The sequence below is a fragment of the Propithecus coquereli genome, unplaced genomic scaffold, assembly GCF_000956105.1.
Source record: "Propithecus coquereli isolate 6110/MARCELLA unplaced genomic scaffold, Pcoq_1.0 Scaffold28, whole genome shotgun sequence".
In the NCBI taxonomy this organism is placed as follows: Eukaryota; Metazoa; Chordata; class Mammalia; order Primates; family Indriidae; genus Propithecus; species Propithecus coquereli.
This window is the reverse complement of record NW_012148396.1, coordinates 13009190-13032980: the sequence shown is the minus strand read 5'-3', so window position 1 is coordinate 13032980 and position 23791 is coordinate 13009190. Positions and strand designations below refer to the sequence as shown.

Genomic DNA, 23791 nt, shown 5'->3' with positions numbered 1-23791 from the left:
CAAAAAATTAAAGAGGAGAGAACACTTTGTAACTCATTCTATGAGACCAGCATTACCAATACCAAAGAGAAATAAGGACACTGCAAGAAAAGTACAGACCAATATCCCTTATGAATACTGATGTAAGAACCCTCAACAAAATACTAGCAAAACCAATTCAAAAGCATATTAACAGGATTACAGACCATGACCAGGTAGGATTTATTCCTGGAATACAAGTATGGTCAACATATGAAAATCAGTGTAACTCATCACATTAACAGAATAAAGAAAAAACTCTCTTGATCATCTCAATTAATGCCAAAAAAGCATTTGACAAAATTTAACACTGTCCCATGATTAAAAAAAAAAAATACAATAAACTAGGACTGGAAGGAAACTTCCTCAACAGGATAAAGGGTATATATGAAAAAGCTAACTAACATCATACACAATGGAGAAAGACTGAAAGCTTTAAAATTAGGAACAAGGATGCCCACTTTTGCTACATCTATTCAGCACAGTAATGGAAGGTTCTAGCCACAACTGTTAGGCAAGAAAAAGAAATACAAGGCATCCAAATTAAAATAGAAGAAATAAAATTAACTTGGTTCACAAATGGCATGATCTTATATGTAGAAAATCCTAAAGACTGCACCAAAAAACTGTAAGAACAAATGAATTCAGCAAAGTTACAGTATACAAAATCAAGACACAAAAATCAGTTGCATGTCTATACATTACCAATGAACAATCCAAAAGAAAATAATTCCATTCACAATAATATTAAAATCAATAGAATACTTAAGAATAAATTTAACCAAGAGGCAAAAGCCTCGTACACTGAAAACCACAAAAGATTGCGGAAAGAAGTTAAAGAACACATAAATAAATGGAAATACACCCCATGTTCATAGATTGGAAGACTTAATACTGTTACAGTGACAATACTACCCAAAGTGATCTACAGACTCAATGTAATACTGGGGCGGGGGACCCAATGGTGTTTCTGTAGATATATAAAAACCCATCCTAAACTTCATATGGAATCTCAAGTGACCCCAAATAGCCAGAACAATCTTGCAAAGGAAAAAAGTTGGAGGACTCACACTTCCTGAGTTCAAAACTTACTACAAAGCTACAATGATCAAAACACTGTGGTACTGGCATAAGGATAGGCAAATAGAATGGAATACAATAGTCTAGAAATAAACCCTTAAATAGAGATCAGTGAAGATGCCAAGATCATTTGTTATGGACTGAATATTTGTCTCCCACCAAAATTTGTATGTTGAAGCCCAAACTCCCAGAGTGCCTACATCTGGATAGCACCTATGAGGAGCCGATAAAGGTTTTATGAGGTCATAACGGTGGAACGCTTATAAGAGGATGAGACACCAGAGATCTCTCTCAGGTCTCCCTCTCCACCATGTGAGGACAAAACAAGAAGACAGACATCTGCAAGCCAGGAAGAGAACCCTCACCGGGAACCAAATAGGCTGGTATCTTATCTTAGATTTCCCAGCATCTGGAACTGTGAGAAATAAATTTTTGGGTGCACTTAGGGGCTCATACCTGTAATCCCAGCACTTTGGGAGGCCAAGGCAGGAAGACTGCTTGAGGCCAGGAGTTTGAGACCAGCCTGGGCAACATAGCAAGAGCCCATCCCTAAAAAAAAAAAAAAAAAGTCCTAGCTACTCAGGAGGCTGAGGCAGGAAGATCACTTGAGCCCAGGAGTTCAAGGCTGCAGTGAGCTATGAGCTTGCCACTGCACTCCAGCCTGGGCAACAATGAAAAGAAGGAAAGGATAAAGGAAAGGAAAGGAAAAGGGAAAGGAAGAAGGGAAGGGAAGAAAGGAAGAAAGTAAGAAAAGAAGAAAAATTTCTATTGTTTAAGCCACCCAGTGTGTGATATTTTGTCATGGCAGTCCAAGCTCACTAATTCACCATTCGATTGGAAAAGGAAAGTCTAGTCAACAGATATTGCTGGGTAAACTGGATATCTACATGCAAAGGATGAAGTTGGACCCATACCTTAAACCTTACATAAAAAGTAGTTCAAAATGGATCAAAGACCTAACTGCAAGACTTAAAACTATAAAACCCTTTGAAGAAAATATAATCGAAAAGCTTCATGACCTCGGACTTGGCAATGATTTCTTGCGTACAACACCCAATGCAAAGGCACCAAAGAAAAAGATAAATTATTCTTCATCAAAATGGAAAATTTTGTACATCAAAGAACACTATCATGAGAGTAAAAAGACAAGACACAGAATGGCAGAAAATATTTGTGAATCAGAAAAGGAATTAACATCCAAAATACATAAAGAACTCCTACAACTCAACAATAAAAACCAAAGAACTCAATTCAAAAATGGGCAAAGGACTTGAATAGAAATTTCTCCAAAGAATATATACAAATGGTCAATAAGCACCTGAAAAGATACTCAACATTCATACTAATTAGGAAAATGCAAATCAAAACCATAAAACAATACCACTTCACACCCACTAGGATGGCTATCAAAAAAGCAGAAAATAAGTGTTGACAAGTGTTGACAATAGAATCCTTGTGCACTGCTGGTGGGGATGTGAAACAGTGCAGCTGCTATGGAAAACGGTTTGACCATTCCTCAAAAAGTTAAACAATAATCACCGTATGGCCGGGCGCGGTGGCTCGTGCCTGTAATCCTAGCTCTCTGGGAGGCTGAGGCGGGTGGACTGTTTGAGCTCAGGAGTTCGAAACCAGCCTGAGCAAGAGCGAGACCCCATCTCTACTAAAAATAGAAAGAAATTAATTGGACAACTAAAAATATATAGAAAAAATTAGCCGGGCATGGTGGCGCATGCCTGTAGTCCCAGCTACTCGGGAGGCTGAGGCAGGAGGATCGCTTGAGCTCAGGAGTTTGAGGTTGCTGTGAGCTAGGCTGACGCCACGGCACTCTAGCCCGGGCAACAGAGCCAGACTCTGTCTCAAAAAAAAAAAATGGTTAAAATGGTAAATTTTGTGTTATGTATATTTTACCACAATAAAAAAGGGCAACTTCAACCCTATTAAGTGACACAGAAAAGAATGATGTTAATTTTTTTTATTTACAGTATGTAAAAATATGCCAATATGTGTGGTTTTCTCCAGTGTGAATTTTCTAGTACTGAAGAAACAGCAAAGGTGAAGAACTTAAGTGCTGCAATGACAAGCATAACAGTATTTTCTTTTAAAAATGCTCTCCAATGTGTTTGAAAGGAAACATTCTAAATCAGCAGCAAATGAATCCTTTTTCTAAGTGGGAGAGATTACAGGAGCTTCTTTTTTCCTTCCTTTTCTCTCAACTTCTCTAAAATGTGCATACACTGCTTTTGGTTTAAGAAAAGACACAAATGCCTTTCACCCTTTAATTAGACACAAATGCCTTTCACCCTGTGAAAACACTGTGTGGAAAATAAATAGAGGGAAAGAGTGGGGTGTTGGGGGCACAATAGGACTCTGCCCTCACAGTCCCTCCTGCACCATCACATGGGGAAGTCTTCCCGGAGGTGAATCCTCTGATGCTGACACATGTTGGAACTGTGCCGGAAAGCCTTCCCACACTCGCTGCACTTGTAGGGCTTCTCCCCAGTGTGGATCCTCCGGTGCTGAATCAGGTAAGTGCTCTGGCTGAAGGCTTTCTTGCAATCATTGCATTTGTAAGGCTTCTCTCCATGGTGTGATCTTTGGTGGTGAATGAGTCTGGAACTGTTGTGGAAGGCCTTCCCACACTCACTGCATTTGTAGGGCTTCTCTCCCGTGTGTATTCTCTGATGTTGGATGAGGTGAGTACTCTGGCTGAAAACTTTGCCACAGTCATTACATTCATAGGGCTTCTCTCCAGTGTGGCTTCTCTGATGTTCGACAAGTTTGGTTTTTTGGATGAAGGCTTTCTCACATTCGTTACATTTATAGGGTTTCTCTCCAGTGTGAATTCTCTGATGTTGGATAAGGTTAGAACTTTGGGTAAAGCCTTTGCCACATTCTTTACACTCAAATGGCTTCTCTCCAGTGTGAGTCCGACGATGACGGATAAGGATTGAGCCATCACTGAAGGCTTTCCCACAGTCGTTACATTTATAGGGTTTCTCTCCAGTGTGGATCCTTTGGTGATAAATAAGGGAAGAGTAAGCACTAAAGTGTTTCCCACACTCACCACACTTGTAGGGTTTCTCCCCAGTGTGAATCCTTTGATGCTTCATGAGGTTGGGCCTCCGATTAAATGTCTTCCCACACTCATCACACCGGTAGGGGATCTCCCCAGAATGCATCCTTCGGTGATTGATGAACTCGCAGCTCTGGCTGAAGGCTTTTCCACACTCATCACACTTGTAGGGCTTCTCTTCACTATGAAGCCGCTGATGCTTGACAAGGTTGGCACTGTACCTGAATGTTTTCCCACAGTAACCACAATAATGCAATTTTTTCCCGGTAAGAATTTTCTGATTTTCTTTAACAATTAAGTTTGCATTAAAGATTTCCCCAGAATCATGAACTATGTTTGGGTTTTTTGACCTATGTACACGCTTATGGTTGTTGAGGTATGATCTCTGTTCAAAACTTTGCTCACATATATCACATTTGTGAGGTCTCTGATCAGGGACAGGGCTTGACCCCAACCTGAGGCTTCCCCCAGACTCCCAGCTGCTCTCCCCACTGGTCAGTGTGATTGGCCTGGAGCCTCTGTGTTCCACTGGCTTGTCCAGGCTCCCCTCCGACTCTCTGACATGGTCATGGGCTTCTCCTGGCTCACGTCCCTGGGGAAAAGTCCCCCTGAGTTGGTCCAGTTCTTCCCCATCAAATGTCTCCCCTGAAGTCAACTCCTTGTACTCAGTCCTGGTCCCACGAGCTGAAACAATAAACATAAGATCTAAGGGCCTTCTGTTCTGACTTTGGAAGGAAGACATGAAGATGCTGTTGACCACTTGCAGAGTGCCAATTCAATCATCTCCAATGTCACAACAGCCTTGCAGAGATGAGAACCTGGAGCTCAGAGGCTTGAAGACCATACCCAGGACCACAGAGCGAGCATTTAAACATAGGCCCAACAAACTCTAACATCCACACCCTGCCTGCCTTAGTGAGACTGCAGGATGCCTGTCCTCACTATTGCCAAAGGGACAGAAGACAGAGGCTTCCTATCACTACGAAAACCAGAGAAAGGAGGGACCCCAAAAGTCGAGGAGGACAGTGACAAAGAAACTAAGGCCAAGCAAGTCTAAGCCACCTCAAAACCCATGGCTGGAAAACCAGCTGCCTTCCTCAGAGGGCAGAGGGCCAAATTTATGCCAACCCTGCAGGACAAAGGTGAAGCACACACAGGCTTGGTACTCTGGCCCTGCCTAGCAAGACACATCTACTTCTAGGGCTCTCCCTGGGGGCCTTAGGGACCACCTGGGTGAGCCATCAGCAATTTAAACTCAGGACACCTAGGTGGAATGCTTCCTGATGCCTTTAAACATTCATTCTTTCCTTCCTTCTTACCTTTAAACACTAAGGTCTCCTGGGTGGCCACTCCCCAAGAGTGAGTGGACAGTGACAAATACCCAAGTGCGGTCCTGCCATGTGGCCCCTCAGCAACTGACACCAGCAGCCATACTCAGAATTGATCAATCCTGGTTCCCACTTGCCAGTTCAGTGACCTGAGGCAAATTACCTACCCTTCTGACCCTGAGTTTCCCCATCTGAAAAACAGGGGTATGGCACTGGCATAAGAATGAAACAGTTAAACAACAGACTGACCATCAAGCACTCAGCACAGCACGCAGCACAGTGAGTCTCAGACGCAAACAGCTCATGATGGCCACTTTCATCACTCCTCTCTTCCCAGTCCTGAGAGGGCTGCCTGGCACTGCACATAAACAGGTGCTGAATACCAGTGTCTCCCAAGATGTGCACCTAACAGAGCTAGTTCACTGCAGCAGGAGTGTATGCTTGAGCCGCTGCTTTGGAAGATGGTTTGGCAGCACAGTCTAAAGCTGATCTGTGAACATCCTATGATCCAGTGACTCCACTCCCCGGTACACACCCACCATAAATGCATTCTTTATGCCAGAGAGATACGTTCATGAGGATGTCCACAGCAGTTCCTGCATAACAACTGCAAACTAGGGACAACCGAATGTCCTCCACAAGTAAAAGGGAAAATAAACTGTGTTCACACAATAGAACAGTGTCTGGCAAATTACTATTCCTTCAAACATGAGCAACTCTTACGATGTTCAGCAAAAGATGCCCTGCAAGAGTCCAGAAAGAAAAATCCAAAGGGGCCAAACAGCCTCTTATGATAGGAGTCAGAAAGAAGGCCCCTGTGGGGAGCAGTGGGACATGACAGAAGAGGCCCAGGCGGCTGGCTCCTGGGGAGCCAAAAATTCTGTATTTTGATCTGGAGGATGGTTTATCACAGAAATTCAGGAAGCGGTAAACCTAGGCTTTGTCCCATTTCTTTAAGTATTTATATCCAAATAAGCAAATTTACAAAAGAAAAATTAAGTCCTTAGAGCCAGAAATTCCCTCCTAGGACCCCATCAGACACATACAAAAAGATAACTATAGCCGGGCGCAGTGGCTCACGCCTGTAATCCTAGCACTCTGGGAGGCCGAGGCAGGCGGATTGTTTGAGCTCAGGAGTTCGAGACCAGCCTGAGCCAAGACCGAGACCCCGTCTCTACTAAAAATAGAAAGAAATTAATTGGACAGCTAAAAATATATAGAAAAAATTAGCCGGGCATGGTGGCGCATGCCTGTAGTCCCAGCTACTCGGGAGGCTGAGGCAGGAGGATCGCTTGAGCTCAGGAGTTTGAGGTTGCTGTGAGCTAGGCTGATGCCACGGCACTCTAGCCCGGGCAACACAGTGAGACTCTGTCTCAAAAAAAAAAAAAAAAAAAATGACTATCAGAGCTGTCCATGCAGTGACATTAGATAATAACCTTCTAGTTGGCACTTCCACTGAAGGCATGATCAAGATTCATGCAGACAGAAATGGAAACACATTCAGTGGAAAGTGGGTGGCACAGCAGAGCACAAGGATCATTCCTGAGAAGCAGTGGTATCCATACATGGGTATGGAAAGGCCGCCAGTAGAAAAAGAAGGGAACATACTAGAATACAACTGTGTCTGGGCAAGTGATGCACATTTTCTGACTTTCCCATAATAGATTAATTTAGAAGAAGGGGGGAATGAAGCGTTATCTCTATCACTATGCCCTTGTCATCTGACCCTCCTGGTAGGGCATAAGCTCTGGAGGGCAGGGCTCTTTGAGATCCTGCAGGCCCTAACCATCTCTCACAGTACTTCTGGTCTGTACCCACTCACCCCCTCTACACCAGCCCCTCCTGGAATGACCTTCCCTAGTCTCCTCTGCAACACTGCCCCCCACCACCAACTTTCTAGAAGATTCTGCTCAAGAATCTCCCCACTGAGGTACCCAGGCTGATAGAGGTGACCCAGGCTTCAACAGAGGCTACTCCCAGGCCTTGCAAGCTAGTCCTCATGCATCTTCTCCCCAAAATCCTGAGTCATTAACCAGATCTCTTGGAACCCAACAAATGCTCACTCAGTGACCGAGCTGGGGGAGCAGATCCCCTCACGCACCTGAGCTGTTCACCCTCAGGCGCCCTCTCCCTGAGGTGCCCTGCACGTCCAGGACCCATGGCTCGTCTCCTCGCTCCAACTGCGAGATCACCCCAGGCTTGGGACCTGCAGGTCCTGTTCCTGGGAAGGAGAAAATGCCTGGGGTTGGTACCAAAGACACAAAGCTGCACCGGGGCTATCTTGCCCTGGGGCTGCAGAGGGAGGGGAAAGGGAGAGGGGTGATGGAAGTCTGGACTCCCTCTGGAGGGGGATGAGACTGGGCTGGGCATTGCCATAAAGATGAAGGTCAGAGCACAGGGAACAAGAGCTCAGGGCTTCCTCTGCCAGGAAGTATGGAACTCCCCGGGAATGGGTCTGCCTCAGACCTGGAGGTGAGGTGGGGCCTGTCTCCTCTGGGAGCTCAGAGGAGAAAAGGGCTGACTGAGGAGCGTCCCCTCCTCTTCTTAGACCAGGTGCCTCCTAGGGAAAAGGGTCAGCATTGCCTGTCTCTGGGCCCAGGGGGTGAGGCCCCCAGCCCAGCCTCTGCTGAGCCCTCAGTCTCTGGGAGGGATTGTTCCCAGAGTCCTGGCAAGGGGCCTTACCCAGTGAGACTAGGTTTCCATAGGTCTCCAGCATCACATCCCTGTAGAGGCCCCTCTGAGCAGGGCCTAGACGGCCCCACTCCTCCCGGGAGAGAAGCACGGCCACATCCTCGAAGGTCACCTCGGCCTGGAACAATAGGAGCTGCTGTAGCCCAGGTGTGGCCCAGGGTGAGCATTGGGGGACAGGGCGCAGCAAAAGGATGCTGAGGGCAGCAGCACAGGGGGAGGCTTCAGGGGGCTCCCAAAGTCACCCCTCCTCTAATGTCAGCAACCCATACCAAAGACATCTGACAGTGTTTGCCAAGAAAAGCCTTGGGTGGAGACCTCACACTTCCCAGGAGGACAGACACTCACCTGGGGTGGGACAGACAGGAACAAGGCTGCCATTGCCCGTGCCCTGGGCTTTCTGGGGGCAGTGGGCAGGAGCTGGTCACTCAGGTGCTGAGGAAACAGAAAGGAGCATGTGGAAGCCCAGCCTGGTCCCTTCTTCCACAATTCGAGCCACTTGGTGCTGCCATAAACAGTCTTGCCTGTCATACCCTCACTGGCCCTACCCCACCCATCTCCATGGGGGCAATGCTGGCTTCCCAAACACAGACTCCATTCCCTGCCTAGGGCTGCCCTCCCCAGCCCAACCCCCACTGCCCACTGCCCTCAGGTCATTTATCCTGCCCCTCGTCCCTGGCATAACTAAGTTGTCTCATTCAGGAGGAAAATGACAATAATCATTCACTTTGTATGTTAGAAAAAGACAAAATGTTAAAGGTTAAGGAAGAAAAGGAGATCAAAAACAATGGAAGGCATATAGCAAAAACAATGTATAGAATATAAAACCCACAAAATTAGCTGAAATAACCCCAATAAATGAATAAGAAATAAGAGTAAACTCACCTGCTAGAAGCACATGCCTCATTACATACACGGGATATATGTATGCGGCCTAAAATAAAATAACACACAAAGGCTGAATACAATAAAGACAGACCAGACAAACACTAATTAAAATAAAACTGTTGTAGCTATATACCTTTCTGTAACTTTAAAGTCTGGCTTCTTCCCCTCACTGTGGTGTTTGTGAGCTTCATACATATTGCTGCATGTGGTTCAGCAACATTTATACCAATCAAAATAGAATTAAAAGCAAAAATCACTAATAGGAACAAAAAACAACAATGTGTATTATTAAAAGGAAAAGTCCAGCAAAACCTTGTAATACTTGTAAGTACACGTGTGTATCTACCAAAGAGGAACTGGCAAATCCTCCTCTTTAAAAAAGTGAATTTTGGCCTGGCCCGGTGGCTCACACCTGTAATCCTAGCACTCTGGGAGGCCGAGGCAGGAGGATCGCTTGAGGTCAGGAGTTCGAGACTACCCTGAGCAAGATCGAGACCCCGTCTCTACTAAAAATAGAAAGAAATTGGCTGGACAACTAAAAATATATAGAAAAAATTAGCGGGACATGGTGGCGCATGCCTGTAGTCCCAGCTACTTGAGAGGCTGAGGCGGAAGGATCACTTGAGCCCAGCAGTTTGAGGTTGCTGTGAGCTAGGCTGACGCCACGGCACTCTACTCCAGGCAACAGAGTGAGACTCTGTCTCAAAAAAAAAAAAAAAAAGGTTTTTCATTTGACTCCATCAAAAAGTAAAAACCTTGGCTGGGTGCTCGCTTTGGCAGCACATATACTAAAATTGGAACGATAGAGAAGATTAGCATGGCCCCTGCGCAAGGATGACACGCAAATTCGTGAGATGTTCCATATTTTTTCAACACATAACTGCACATATAAGAATAACATTTATTGGATGTCGGGCAGGGGGGAGGAGGGGACCGGGTATATGCATACACAAAGAGTGCAATGCACACCATCGGGGGATGGACACGCTTGAAGCTCGGACTTGGGGGGGGGCAAGGGCAACATATGTAACCTAAACATCTGTACCCCCATAACATGCTGAAATAAAATAAATACATAAATAAATAAATAAAATTTAAAAAAAAACCTTGGCTGGGCACAGTGGCTCAAGCATATAATCCTAGCACTTTGGGAGGGTGAGGTGGGAGGATCGCTTGAGGCCAGGAGTTGGAGACTGCTGTGAGCTATGATTATGCCACTGCACTCCAGCCTGGGTGACAGAGTGAGACTCTGTCCAAAAAAGAAAAAAAGGAAAGAAAGGAAGAAAAGAAAAAGGAAGGAAGGGAAGAAAGGGAAGAAAAAAAAGAAAAGAAAAGAAAGAAAACCTTTTGTATAAGACACCCCAAAGTTAAAAGACACACTGTAAAATGAAAAGATATTGCAAACATATGTAACAAAATATAAATATGCAAAACATATTTAAACAAACTTTCAAAATAAGAAAAAATCCACTGGAATTTTTTAAAAAGGCCGCTCACTTTTTAAAAAAATGAACACAGGATATGACTGGGTAAATCAGATAAAGAAATCAAACTGTTTAATAAACATTTGAAAAGACTTTCGATGTCATTAAGAGTTGCGGAAATGCAAGGTAAAACAAGACTTCTCTCCACACAGATTTGCAAAAATGTAAAATGCTGTATAATACCAAATGTTGAAGACATGAGGAAACATGGAGACCCTCAGAGTCCAGTAGGACTGTAAACTGGCACCGGCACTCCGAAAATGTCTGGCACTACCTGGTAGAGCTGAAACCCTATAAAACCTCTTAGACAACAAGAAATCTAATTCTGAGTATGTGCCCTATGGAAACTCTTGCTAATGCACACAGGAAGAAACACAAGAATGTTACCATGTGCCTGTGTATGAGAAAAAAACCTTAATGTCCATCAGCAAGGTCACCGTAGTTGAAATGAATACATCAATGTCAAGGAGACAGAGCACAAAGTTATAGGGTTGACTAAAATTGTCAGGGATAGAATATCCATGGTATAATATGTGTATAGATTGTTAAAACACAGAAACAATACTGGCTGTGCAGGGGTATAAGAAAATGAGCTGAAAGGATATTGGTAAGATACTGGTCAGAATAAGGGTGCTTCTGAGGAAGGGAATTACTTTAACAGTAATGTTTTATTTCTTAAAAAAAACAAAACTTGAAACCACTGTGGCAAAATGAGAACTGGCAATCGCTGGTTTTTGTTAACCTATTCTCTGTACTTTCTTTAAAAATACATATTAAAAAGCGCAGGACAATAGGGAAGTAACACTTCAAACCTTGAAAAATAAGAAACAAAAATTTGGCTGCTTGGCTGCAGGAAGAAAAGCCTGGGAGTACCACAAGCAACGAGAGGGTGGGGTGGAAAGAAGGTACATCCAGTGGGATGAGCATTTTGGGAACTCTGGTTGCCAAAGGCAAAGAGAGGGGTAGTATGTGCAGGGGGGTGGGGGGAAATGGAATGGACTACGGATAGAGAAGCGAGCCCAGCTCCTTAAAAGTTGACAGGAGGCCGGGCGCGGTGGCTCACGCCTGTAATCCTAGCACTCTGGGAGGCTGAGGCGGGCGGATCGTTTGAGCTCAGGAGTTCGAGACCAGCCTGAGCAAGAGCGAGACCCCGTCTCTACCAAAAATAGAAAGAAATTAATCGGACAGCTAAAAATATATAGAAAAAAATTAGCCGGGCATGGTGGCGCATGCCTGTAGTCCCAGCTACTCGGGAGGCTGAGGCAGGAGGATCGCTTGAGCCCAGGAGTCTGAGGTTGCTGTGAGCTAGGCTGACGCCACGGCACTCTAGCCCGGGCAACACAGTGAGACTCTGTCTCAAAAAAAAAAAAAAAAGGTTGACAGGAAAGAGGAGAATGGGAGACTTGGAAGGGGAGGGCCTCGGCTCACCAGAAGAAAGGGGTCCGGAACGTCCCGAGACTCAGAAGGGGACCTGTGGGGCAGAGGACCGGCATGGGACGTGCGAGGGGGCACTCTAGAGCAGGGGAGAAACCGGGTAATAAACGACCCGGCGCCAGGGGGAGGTGGACGGAGATGGAGGTAAACGGGGGTGCGGGGGGCGGGAAGACCAGTCAGGGCTTGGGGCCTGTGGGGACCCCACGCGGGAGGTGTCTTTCATGGCGGGGCGAATCCCGAACCGGAGCTTCCCGGGAGGGCCGGCGTTGGGGCAGATCGTGGGGAAAGGTCTGTGCTCCAAACCGGAGGCTCTGCAGCCGCTGCCACCCACGCCCCCCGTCGGGACCACTCACCTCAGCGCAGAGGACTAGCGGCCGCCCGACCAAGACCCGTCCGCCTGCCGGCCCAGCCAATCGAGCCCGAGCAGGAAGTGACGTCAGGCCGACCCCTGCGACCGGTCCCAGCGGCTCCGTTCGGGCTGCTCTGGGAAGCGAGGACAGCGCGTCTCTGTTGTCCGCCTTCCTGGCGCGAGGTAGCTCCCGGAGAACTCGACGATGCTGCAAATCGGCAATGCCGCCACTAAATGGCAGTCTGAAGCCGACTCTCAGACCTCAGAACCGAGGCAACCAATCGAAGGTTAACGGATTACCGTATTTTCCCTTTCCTGAGAAATTCTCTCCCTAATGAGCCACACAAGGCTCCACAAGCAAGAAAGGATCAGGCCCTTTACAGAGAAAGGCAGTGGGAACTTCACCCTTTCTCAGGGCCAAAAGCATGCTAACTAGCCCAAGAAACCTGTTTTACCAATTAACCCATTGCCCCCTACCCCTAACCTCTGTAAATGGGGCCCAGTGTCCACTCTAACTAGAGAGAGGGTCTTCTCAGGTGCCTCAGCAGCTTCTGGAGCAAGCCCTCCCTGATGGCCTGTCTCTAGACCAAGGCCTGAACCTACTTTGCCCAGAAGGGAGCAGATAATCAGTGGCAGCTTATGGCTGAGGCAACCACGTCTCGTGCCATCCCAACACCTTCTGTCTAGATACCCCACCATCCTTCAGGAGGAAATGCCGCCTTCCTGCTCTACCTGTAACCTGGGACCCTGGGCCAGCCCTGCAAACGACAGAGGATCAAAACCAGGTCTCTGCCCTGCAGAGTCACTGCCTAGCTGTGGTGGGTACCCAAGGACAGGTAGGGCCCACATTAGCAGGATCAGGAAAGCAAGACCAAGAACTAGGGGGTAAGAATGGCTGTGGACCATGAGAGCAAGGAGCCGCTACCCAGCAGCCAGTGAGGACTCCTAGTGACTCCACCTACAGCCACACAGCTTTAATTAATGGGTTCTCACCCATCAGGCACTCTCCAACCAGTGCCCCCCAGCCAGTCTTCAGGGAGGGAGCACCCCACTTCAGCCTGCCTGCTCCAGTCCTGCCATCCACCCGTGTAATGCTGTCTCCACAGCCCACAGGAGTGTTGTGTTAGGGACTGGACTGCAGCTTCCGCATTTACCAGTGGAAGTGAACTTCTGTCTGAAAGCACTGATAAGGCTCACATCTGATGCTGCCTGGAGGGCATGCAGCCTGTTGTGCTTAAGGGACAAGAACCCACAGTGGCCAAACAGGGAGCCCACTTATCATGCATGTCTTGTTCTCCCATATCTTCCCTTGTTTCTAACCTGTGGTTTCTCAGGAATCTGACAGCAGGTAAAGGTCATGACCACTCTCACCTACTTTCTCCAAGTGGTCAAAACTAGTTAATGAATGCAAGTTTGAGGCCTCTGTTCCTGGTGGGTTTCTCTACCCCAGTGCAGGGAGAGCCACGTGCTATATGGTGTGGGATTCAGGGGTTCCAGGGATCAAAAAGTGAATTATGTGGGGCTCTAGGTAGGTGGATGGACTCACAGGTGGTCTGGGACCCCCATACATATACTGCATTTGTCCATTCCTTTGTTCAGCAAAGTTAGCCATTCCAATGTGTACTGGGACCAGGGAGCCCACACCCATTATCATCAGCCTCAGCCTCACTTGTCACTACCAGGCTAGAGAAAGCGGGAGGACATGAAGCTCAGCCCAGAGGGAAAGGTAACCAGAACCCTTCACTCTGGCAGTGACCACTCACTCCCCACCATGGGTGGGAGAGATAAGCATGTGACCTGTTCCCAGGGACGAGGCTAGACATAGCTATCTTGGCCTGGACAGGGTGTCTGTCCCACTTTCCTCCAAGCCCCACCCCCAAGCTCTCTCTGCAAGGTAGGTTGGCTGACCCTCCCACAAGGTGGGCACCTGCAAGCCAAGCACCCTAGACAGTGACTTTACAAGATCACATTAACTTAGGGGCTTACCCTATTTCAAGAGAGGAAGGGAGTTGCCCACAGACCCTGAACAAAAGACAGCTGCAGGAACTGGGCAGGTTAGCAGTGAGCCTGGCAAGAGTCACCTGGTGTGGGTCTCCTTACCAAGGCAGAATAAATTTGAGTCCAGAGCACCAGGCTCAGCATTGGGTTCTAATCTATTTCCCATTCTTCAGTTTCCTCATCTGTGAAATGGACTCTTACATCAAGCTCTGCAGGTAGGCCTGAGTCACCCACCTAAGTGCCAGGTCTAGGATGCCAACTTCTTGGTGCCCTCCATGGGAAAGCAAGCCTCTGGCCCAGGGGACTTGCACCTCCTTCTCCAACCACAGACTTTCCCCTCAGAGCTTCCATTATTCACTGGTGGTCTACTGTATCTTCCTCCCCCCTGTAACAACCAGGGGCTCCCCTGGCAGTCTTCCCAGCAGAGACCCCACCTGTGAAACCATGGGGCACACAACATAGTGGTGTGAGGACAAGCTTTATTGAGCCCCTCTGCCCTAGTTCTCTTTCTCCTGAACGGTCTTGGTTCCCCGGAGACGTCCAGTCCGGCGGGCAGCAATGAGACCCACTTTTCGGCCAGCAGGGGCATCTCTGCGGATGGTGGAGGGCTTGCCAATGTGCTGGTGGTTACCACCTCCAAAGGGATGCTCCACGGGCTGCAGGCAGAGGAGGGTGCAGTTAGAATGGGAATGTCCTCACCTGTTTCAGGAGGGCTGGAGCAGGATCAACAGCCCTGAAACTAGAGATAACTCTATTGTTGCGGAAAATGACACCCCTGGAAGGGACTTGTCCACCCAGACATGTGGCCACTGTACCTTCAATACCTCACCCCACATTTCTGGGATACTTACGTTCATGGCTACACCCCGCACGCGTGGCCAGCAGTTCCTCTTTGCCTTGTATTTGTGGTAAGCACGGCCAGCCTTCAGGATGGGTTTGTCAATTCGGCCACCTCCAGCCACCACACCTATAGAGGTTCAGGTACCTCAGGGATGTGCATCACACTATCCCCAGCACTGCAGGATCCTCATGTCAGTCAGACCACTACCACCTCCCATCCTTGCCAACTACCCACCCTGTGCCAATCACTCATTTACCACTCAGTCATATAGCATCAACAACTACCAAGCAAAAAACCCACCATCCTCCACCATAAGAAGCCCCTTGCACCCTGTGAGCTGACATCGAGCTTCTTCAAGTTCCAGTGGGCAGACAAACCAAGACATAGGGATTCCAAGATGTAGCCAAACAGCAAAGTGAACTACCCTGGATTCAAATCCTTTTTCACTCACTCACTAAATGTTTTTGACAAAGTCACAAATTTCTGACCCTGTCTTCTCTGAAATGGCTGTTAACCAACTGGATGCCAAAAGACCAGGTTATGCTAGAGCTGCAGTCCCCAATGCCCATCTGTGGCCCGTCAGGATGCTGGCCACATAACAGGAGTTGAGTAGGTGAGCCAGTGAAGCTTCATCTGTATTTACAGCAGCCCCCCATCACTCAGATAACCACATAAGCTCCGCCTCCTATCAGATCAGCAGCAGCACTAGATTCTCATAGGAGTGAGAATCCTACCTAATGGGAGAGATCTTAGGTGGAGCTGAGACGGTGATGCTAGTGCTGGGGAGCAGCTGCAAATACAGACTGTTAACAGAGAGATTTGACTGCACGATAAATGTAATGTGCTTGAATCATTCCGAACCCATGCCCTCCCCCCCCCATGGAAAAATTGTCTTGCATGAAACCAGTCCCTGGTGCCAAAAAGGTTGGGGACTGCTGTGCTAGAGCACAGACAGGTCATCTGACAAATCCTGGGCGACTTAATCACAATCTCGCCCAACTCCACAACAGCATCAGAGTAAGCACTATTGTACCCACTTTACATCTATAACAACTAAAACTACAAGACGAGCTCAAACTTTAAAGGAATAGACAATCAGATCCTAAAGACCAGGTCTAGCTGCTGGCTAGCCAGAGCCTGCCCAACCACAGCCCTGAGCATTCAACTGCTGCCTGGCACTCACCAACAACCGCTCTGTTAGCTGAAGAGATGACTTTTTTGGAGCCAGAGGGCAGCTTCACACGGGTCTTCTTAGTCTCCGGATTATGGGAGATAACAGTGGCATAGTTCCCTGAGGCCCGAGCCAGCTTGCCACGGTCCCCAGGCTTCTCTTCCAGGCAGCACACGATCGTACCCTCAGGCATGGTGCCCACAGGGAGAACATTGCCAATGTTGAGCTGGGCTGAAAGGGGATGTAGCACCGGGTGATCAGCGCAGCCAAAGGCAACGAGAACCCACTCGCTCCAGGCAGCTCCCAAAGTGGGGAGCACTGCCACCTCCTACATTTCTCCAGACACCCACTGGGTAGCTCGTCTGACCACGCGGGATCTCCCCACGTGAGCCTTCTGCCTAGAATGCTCCTGCCCCGACTTGGGTTAGCTTCTCAGGCAGCCCTCCAGCCCCTCCCCAACTCGACCTTCCTTCCCAGTCTCGAGGCTAACCTTTCTTGCCACAGTACACGAACTGGCCCGTATGAATGCCCTCGGCGGCGATAAACAGCTCCGTCCGCTTCTTAAATCGGTATGGATCGCGGAAGACTACCTTTGCGAGGGGCGCGCCGCGGCCTGGGTCGTGGATGATATCCTGCGGGCCGTGGCAGCGTGAGCGCGGGGTCCCGGCAGGGCACCCGGTTCCCCCCACCCGCCCTGGCTGCGCCCCCCACCTTCACGATGCCCTTGATGTAGCCGTGCCGCTCTGCGAAGTCCACGGCGCGCAGTCGCGCGGCGCCCTTGCGGTGCTTCACGTGTGCGCGGAAGACGGAGCCGGCGCCCTTCCTCTGTCCACGGATCACGCGGCCCATGGCGGCGGGTCTAAGGGGGGCTCACGGTCAGCGCCGGGGCAGCCAGACACCCTCTAGCCCGGATTCCTGGGACCCCGCCCCCGAGGCCGCGCGCACTCCCCCACCCCCGACTCTCTTTGTAGTCGCCCGCGCCATCGTCCTCTCAGGAGCGTCGGCCGGGGACCCTGGCGAGCCACAGGGTGGCGGATGGCGGCGGATGATGCAGAGGCCTCAGCGCCCTGAGCACAACCTACCTGTGGACTAACGCGGCCGAAAGAGGAAACCGGCGCCCGCGAGCCGCCTTATCTTCCGGGGCGGGGCTCATACCCGCATCAGCTTCCGGTCGTGCCGCGGCCGTCCGAGCGCGGTACACGCTGGGGCTCGTAGTCCGCCTGGGGGAGCGGCGCTGCCCTGGAGTTGGGACCTCTGCGCAGGCGCACTTGGTGGGCTATGGACCCCACGATGGTCGCGAGCGCGTCTCAGGGAGAGGCTGACCCTCACAGAGGTCTCCCAGGGCTCGGTTGTTGTCCCTTGAGCTACCGAGGCGGCACCGAGAGATTGAGTGACTTCTCCGGGGTGACACAGAGCCACCCATTCCAGGCCACGCCATTCCATGCCGTTGCCCCCGTCTTCGTCCTGCCCCAACTGTAATTCGCCATACCTGGGTAAGGAGGAAATACCCTACGAATCTGCCAATCAGAACTTGGTGCACCAGCTGCAAAAGAATGCAGAGGCTTCTCTAGCCCATAGGCCAAGCAGCTTGGGTACCATAAAGTCTGGAAAGTGACCTAGAGCCCACTTGCGTACCTAAAGCTCAGGTCATGTGACTCCCAACTGCCTAATCAAAGTGGTTCTGTGGGAGGTCCTTATCCAGACACTATAAAATAAGACATAGACCGTGGTAGCTAACCTCTTTTTGCCCTTCATTTTACTTGCCCTGCTGCAGCAATGGGTCTGTCACCTGTGGTGTATATACCATGCTATGTAAACCTATATCTTGCTCTTGCCCTATAACCCTATTTTTCGCTCCTCAATAAACTTCATTTTCATGCTTGCCTAACTTTGGCGTGTCTGGTCATCTTCTGCCATGAGTGCACCAAGAACCACATTTTAGACTAAAACCTGACATATTCAGAGGATCTGAAAACAAAGGGGGTGTGGGATGAGTAGAAATTCTTCAGCACACTCAGTTGCTTGAATTGGACTGTTTCTCCCACTTGCCATGATGGTTTCACAGCACAGTTTAGTGGTTATAGAGGTGATGCCCTGGAGAGAGGTCTGGAGGTTGGATCCTAGCTCTGCTACTGAATACTCCTGGGACCTGGACAAGTAACAGGAACACTATGCTGTCCTCACTTTAATGTGGGGACAGTAGTATGTCTTCATGGTATTTGTTAGGGTGGAGTGCTGGCATAGAGCTCGTGCACGCTGGTTTGAGAAAAATTTCTCCAGAGATTAGGATAGAAGGAAGAAGTTTATTTTACTTTACCAAGAGTAGGAAAGGGCCGAACGTGAGAGAGAATGGAAAAGTGTATCAGCCTAGAAAAACTGCTACTCAGACCTTTTATTTGGAGATGTAAAAAATAGGATGAAAGATGATTTATAGTCATAGTCAAATTAACAGGGTGTTGTGAATTGTCGTATGGACTCCTTCTAAACTGCAAGCAGATAATAGAATGGCTATGTGAGACTGCGGCATCTGTTTCTTTTCTTTGGCAATAGATAGCAGGAATGGCTGTTAGAGATCTTGTCACTGACCTTGCCCTCAAGATATGAGTTAGGGCTGGATTTGACATCTGGAGTTTGTCCCCCCTGTTGTTATCCAGGAACTTGTCAGGAACTACTCCAGGCTATAGAAACATGCCAAAAGGCAGTTTTAGTCAGTAGGTGTAGCAACTGTAAAAAATTTACATTACCTTTTTGGGCTCTTTTCAGGTGTTTTTGAAAACAAGAGTCCCAGCGGGTTGCCTGCCAGCAGAGAGAGAGCTTATACAATTGATCTTTAGCTGTTATTAGAAAGTTACAGAGATATTTTCCTGTTATTTCAGCAAGGCCATCCTTACACGATTATTATGAGGATCAAATGAGCAAATAACACACAAAGGGCATAAAAATGTTTACAAAAATCACTGGGCTGTTAGAAGTGACAAAGTGGCCACCTTGGGTGCAGACTGGAGAGGTAAACCAGAGGGAGCAGCAGAAACACTGAAAATATTCACAGACCTGGTGCCATTTTCATTGTGTATTCTGGGTATGAAAATTCGTCCTATTGTGCTCTTTGCTCAAGGTACTTTCAGTTCTGGTCTTTGTATTATAATCCTTCAAAAGGTATTTTTTTTTCTTTTGCTGACCAACCAGAAAGAAGATAAAAAAGGTATTTTTAAAATTTGTTTGACAATAGATTATTTGGGGATCTTTAGACCTAGAAAAGTTGTGGATGTGTTGGGACCCAAGATTATAACTCCACAGAGAAAAGGGAAACCTAGCTAATACCTGGGGTAAAGTTGGAGTAAAGATTTATGCATGTTACAGTTTGCATGATGATGTCCCCTCCAAAATTCATGCTGAAAATCCCCAATGCAGCAGTACTAAGGTGTGGCCTTCGGGAGGTGATTAACTCATGCGGGCTCTGACCTCATGAGTGGGATTAGCACCCTTATGAAAGGGCTTGAAGTTGAAGGGAGTCCTCTCTTGCCCTTACATCCCCTCCACTGGAGAGGACACAACACAGCCTTTCTCCCCTCCAGAGAATGCAACAATAAAGTGCCATCTTGGTAACAGCAGCCCTCGCAGGAAACAATCCTGCCAGTGCCTTAATCTTGAACTTCCAGCCTCCAGAACTGTGAGAAATAAATTTCTGTTTATAAATTATGTACTGTGTGGTATTTTTTTATAGTAGCACAAATGAACTAAGACAATATTAGTTAAATACATACAAGTTATCTCCCTCCAAAACACAGCAAAAAGGAAAGAAAATATACATGTTGAAACAAAACAAGACTTAAATCAACAAAAACGAGAATTTTTTCAGATATATTTATAGTAGCATTATACATACACTTATAAACATGTTGAAAGGTTGTATAAACACATACATATTACATATTTTATTCTCTGTTTAAGTATCCCGCAAAGTGTTTTCATTCTAAGTACCTTGTCGTGTTCTACATGAATTGCACTTTATCCCAGGAGTTGTTTAATAGGATGCTATTTAGTTTCCAAAAATACAGGGTTTATTGAAACTATTTAACTCTTTCTACATTTATTGTTTCTACCTAGGCTTCTTTTGTGAACTAGATTTCGGCTATTGTTAATATTTTCTTTGTCCTCAAAGAGATGTAGATCTTGTTTTTGCTTTTGGGGTGTCAATCAGTATCTCTTCACACACATCTTTTTTGTGGTTCCCATCTACATTTTAACTTGAATTCTGCTTGATCTGTTTCTGAGAGGAGTGTTCAAATCTCAAGCCACAACTGTTGGACGTTCCAAGTCACTGCAAGGAAAAAAGAAAAACTGTTGGACAATCTGTTTTTCTCTGTGGTTTTGTCAGTTGTTGGTTTTGGTATTTTGAGGCTGTATTAGATGTGTGGTACATGTTTCTGGTTGTACAGCTTCCTTTCACTGGCTTATAAATGTTGCTCTTAATCCTTTTTGTTCTTTGATTTCTACTTGGTATGATATTAACATTGTTACCCCAGCTTTCTGGTTCATATCTACCTAGTATAGCAAAGCAAACTACTGGCTCCTCCCCGGTATCTACTCTCACATTATTTGGTTAGAAGAATCTTGATTTTTATCTGGCATGTTTCTCTCAGTGTAGACTACATTTTCAAGCCTATCTTTTTTTTTTTTTTTTGAGACAGAGTCTCACTGTGTTGCCCAGGCTAGAGGGCCGTGGCGTCATCCTAGCTCACAGCAACCTCAAACTCCTGGGCTCAAGCGATCCTCCTGCCTCAGCCTCCCGAGTAGCTGGGACTACAGGCATGTGCCACCATGCCCAGCTAATTTTTTCTATATATTTTTAGTTGTCTGATTAATTTCTTTCTAATTTTAGTACAGATGGGGTCTCGCTCTTGCTCAGGCTGGTTTCGAACTCCTAAACTCAAACAATCCGCCTGCCTCGGCCTCCCAGAGTGCTAGGATTACAGGCGTGAGCCACCGCGCCCAGCCTCAAGCCTATCTTAAAGTTCTTTCTAGGGGTGCATAACACTTGACATCTGAAAAATCGTACCAAACGACAAATAAATGTATATATGTATAACAACCCCCAAGCCTGGGGCCCCGACGCCCTGCCCGCTTCGCCGCCCTGTGGGTCCGGGGGTTGCTGCCGCCCGGTTCCCGACCTCCGCAGCCCACCCGGGCCTGGCACGCGGGGTGCAGGGAGTGAGCTCGAGGAATGGAAGTTCGCCGCCTCGGATCCCCAGTGGGAACGGAGCACTGAGAACGCGGACGCCCAATTCTGTCTTTCCGCGGCCATCGGGCCTCTCCAGCTACAGCGCCCCTCAAGCCTGGGGGTCGCTGTACGCAGCCCCCGCCCTCAGCAGCTCTCGCGATAGCCCGCTCCAGGAGCCCGAGAGCGCCGAGACTACAGAGCGCCACCGAGGTGCGTGGTCCTCCCAGCCTCCCAGAGCGGCGTCGCGGCCCGTTTCCGGGGGCGGGCCAGAATCTGGAGTTCTGTGCGCCCGGTGCCGTACGTTCCCCTCGTTGCTGTCCCGGGCGGCTGGCCAGGGTGAGTCGGCCCCGGCCGCGGGGCGGGGACTGTAGAGGGGATCGGTCCTCCGATCCCGGCCCGACTGAGTCTGTGGCCCGCGCAGAGGCTGCGCTGAGCACGGTGGGGATCTCACTCGCAGCTGGCGCCCCCACCTCAATTATCCTTTGGTCCAGAGAACCTTGGGGAGCGTCCGGGCAGGCGAATGGACCGGGGTCCCAGTTCCTCTCGGCTGCGATGGGAGGTGTGTGGGGCGGCCGCCTGCACCCGGCATCCCGGAGTCAGGGTGTTTGCGCAGAGCTGAGGCTGCAGGGTAGGGAGCCCTGGCGAGGTGGGGGCTTCCCCTGGGAGAACCAGGCTCTGTCCGAGTTTGCACCTCCCTCGGACTTACGCCTGCAGGCGTCCGAGCGAACCAGTTCCGAAGCGACAGGCTCTGGCTGGGGGATTTCCCCACCTCCCCTGTGCGCCTTCACCCCCACACACTTTTTTCCCGGCGGACACCCTTTTTCTCCCCTACTTTTCCCTGTGCAAGTTATTGAGTGCTGTGTCCAGAAGATTCTTCTAGTGCTGGGGACACCGCAGTGAACAAGCAACGTCCCCCACCTCTTGGAGCATGTATTACAATAGAGGTGAAGCATTAATGTAATAGAGACAATAAACAAACAAATAATTTTTAATCGTGACAAGGGCTACGCAGAAAATAAACCAAAGAGATAAAATTGTGAGAGATGAGGGAGTTAGGGTAGCCATGGTAGTCAGGGACGGCCTCTCTAAACAGTTAACATCTGAGCTGAAACCTGATGGCCAGAGGGAGCAGCCTTGCCTATCCCTAAGGAGAAACTTCCAGGCGGAGGGTACAGAGGCCTTGGCAGGTTTAAGTGACAGGGAAGGCTCCATGGCTGCAGTGTAGTGAGCAAGGAGCAAGGTGCCCTGGGCCTCTGAGGAACAGGGTTTTATTCTAGGGTTGGAGGGAGGTGACCCTTCCTAGTCTTCCAGACCCCGATTAAATGTTATTTCCTCCAAGAAGTCTTCCCTGATCCTCCATCTAAATTAGCACTCCTCCTACCTTGATATTTTCTCTGTTAGCACAATGAGCGAGAACTTGACCTATTTTGTTATCTTATATCTGCTCTATTCTTTTTAACCCCAGCACTGTTTAATCTGATTAAAGGCTTGCTTCCTGATTCCAAAGGTAGAACTAAAAGCAGATTTTTTCCCCTTTAACCAGGTGGCCCCTCCCTGAGGACATGCACTCCCCAGACAAGAGCAAACAAAAACCAGCAGTGGTAACTTATCCCTCTTCTAGCCCTGGGTTACAGTTCTCTCCACAGTGGAGGGTGGTATGTGTTGAGGGGTAGGGTGGCTCATGTCTTTTGGCAGCCTTGTCCCCTGAGAGATGCTGGTTGCCTTGTTTGGGTGAGGAGGACAACAGATCTGGCAATAGCAATGGCCGAGGGGGGTCCTGCCCACAGATTGCCCTGGACAGATAGCTGACTGGGGGCTGGATGGGGGTGGGGTGGCTCTGCTTTTCCATGCATTTGCAGTCTGTGCTGTCAGCAGGCACAGGTGACTGACAAGCCTGTCCAATCTTCTCCTATAGCCCTTCATACTCTAAAATGTCAAAAAGCCTCTGCTGCCAAATGTCACCTCACAGCATTGTAACCAAGCAACCAGCCTGCTTCTACCCATACGCTTTTTGTTAACTGATGCCTAAAGGGGAACATCTCTTTACAAAGTGGCAGCTACTTAGGGGGCTTAAGCCCCACAGAAAAGGATAGCCCCAGAGACCTCCACCCAAAGACAAGAGCTCCAGTGTCTGTTGAAGGGAAGAGTGAGGAGAGCAAGGCCTCCTGCCCACTGTGTCTATATCTTGTCAGAGCAGAATTGTATTTATTCTTTTCTT

General features: G+C 48.4%; 3 protein-coding genes across 3 annotated transcripts in view; 1 reads left to right on the top strand and 2 right to left on the bottom strand.

Annotated features, from left to right (window-relative positions):
* Window positions 1-3372: 3372 nt before the first annotated feature.
* On the bottom strand, window positions 3373-12382 carry ZNF34 (zinc finger protein 34). The gene is made up of 6 exons (XM_012648026.1): window positions 12347-12382; window positions 9073-9121; window positions 8536-8622; window positions 8182-8308; window positions 7601-7720; window positions 3373-4855 (listed from the first exon to the last, which is right to left on the bottom strand). Exons 3-6 carry the CDS (start codon window positions 8566-8568, stop codon window positions 3492-3494), a joined length of 1644 nt encoding a protein of 547 aa, XP_012503480.1. The 5' UTR covers window positions 8569-8622; window positions 9073-9121; window positions 12347-12382; the 3' UTR covers window positions 3373-3491.
* Window positions 12383-14801: 2419 nt separating this feature from the next.
* On the bottom strand, window positions 14802-17487 carry RPL8 (ribosomal protein L8). Its single transcript, XM_012648024.1, has 6 exons — window positions 17435-17487; window positions 17064-17211; window positions 16843-16984; window positions 16365-16583; window positions 15192-15307; window positions 14802-14996 (listed from the first exon to the last, which is right to left on the bottom strand). Exons 2-6 carry the CDS (start codon window positions 17199-17201, stop codon window positions 14838-14840), a joined length of 774 nt encoding a protein of 257 aa, XP_012503478.1. The 5' UTR covers window positions 17202-17211; window positions 17435-17487; the 3' UTR covers window positions 14802-14837.
* A 4381-nt stretch (window positions 17488-21868) lies between these two features.
* ZNF517 (zinc finger protein 517) overlaps window positions 21869-23791 on the top strand; it is a 6866-nt gene continuing 4943 nt past the window's right edge. Inside the window, exons 1-2 of the mRNA XM_012648022.1 lie at window positions 21869-21909; window positions 23117-23174. The gene's annotated coding sequence lies outside the window, so the exon portion shown is untranslated. The remainder of the gene's footprint in view (window positions 21910-23116; window positions 23175-23791) is intronic.

Bases quoted from the DNA above. Each gene is read 5' to 3' on its own strand.
- ZNF34 (XM_012648026.1), bottom strand. From the start codon at position 8,568: ATGGCAGCCTTGTTCCTGTCTGTCCCACCCCAG. The intron at 7,721-8,181 runs GTAAGGCCCCTT...TCTCCTTCCCAG, and splicing joins TGGAAACCTAGTCTCACTGG to GAACAGGACCTGCAGGTCCC. The intron at 4,856-7,600 runs GTGCGTGAGGGG...TTATTGTTTCAG, and splicing joins CCTGAGGGTGAACAGCTCAG to CTCGTGGGACCAGGACTGAG.
- RPL8 (XM_012648024.1), bottom strand. From the start codon at position 17,201: ATGGGCCGCGTGATCCGTGGACAGAGGAAGGGCGCCGGCTCCGTCTTC. The intron at 16,985-17,063 runs GTGGGGGGCGCA...CACGGCCCGCAG, and splicing joins ACATCAAGGGCATCGTGAAG to GATATCATCCACGACCCAGG. The intron at 14,997-15,191 runs GTAAGTATCCCA...CTCTGCCTGCAG, and splicing joins TGCGGGGTGTAGCCATGAAC to CCCGTGGAGCATCCCTTTGG.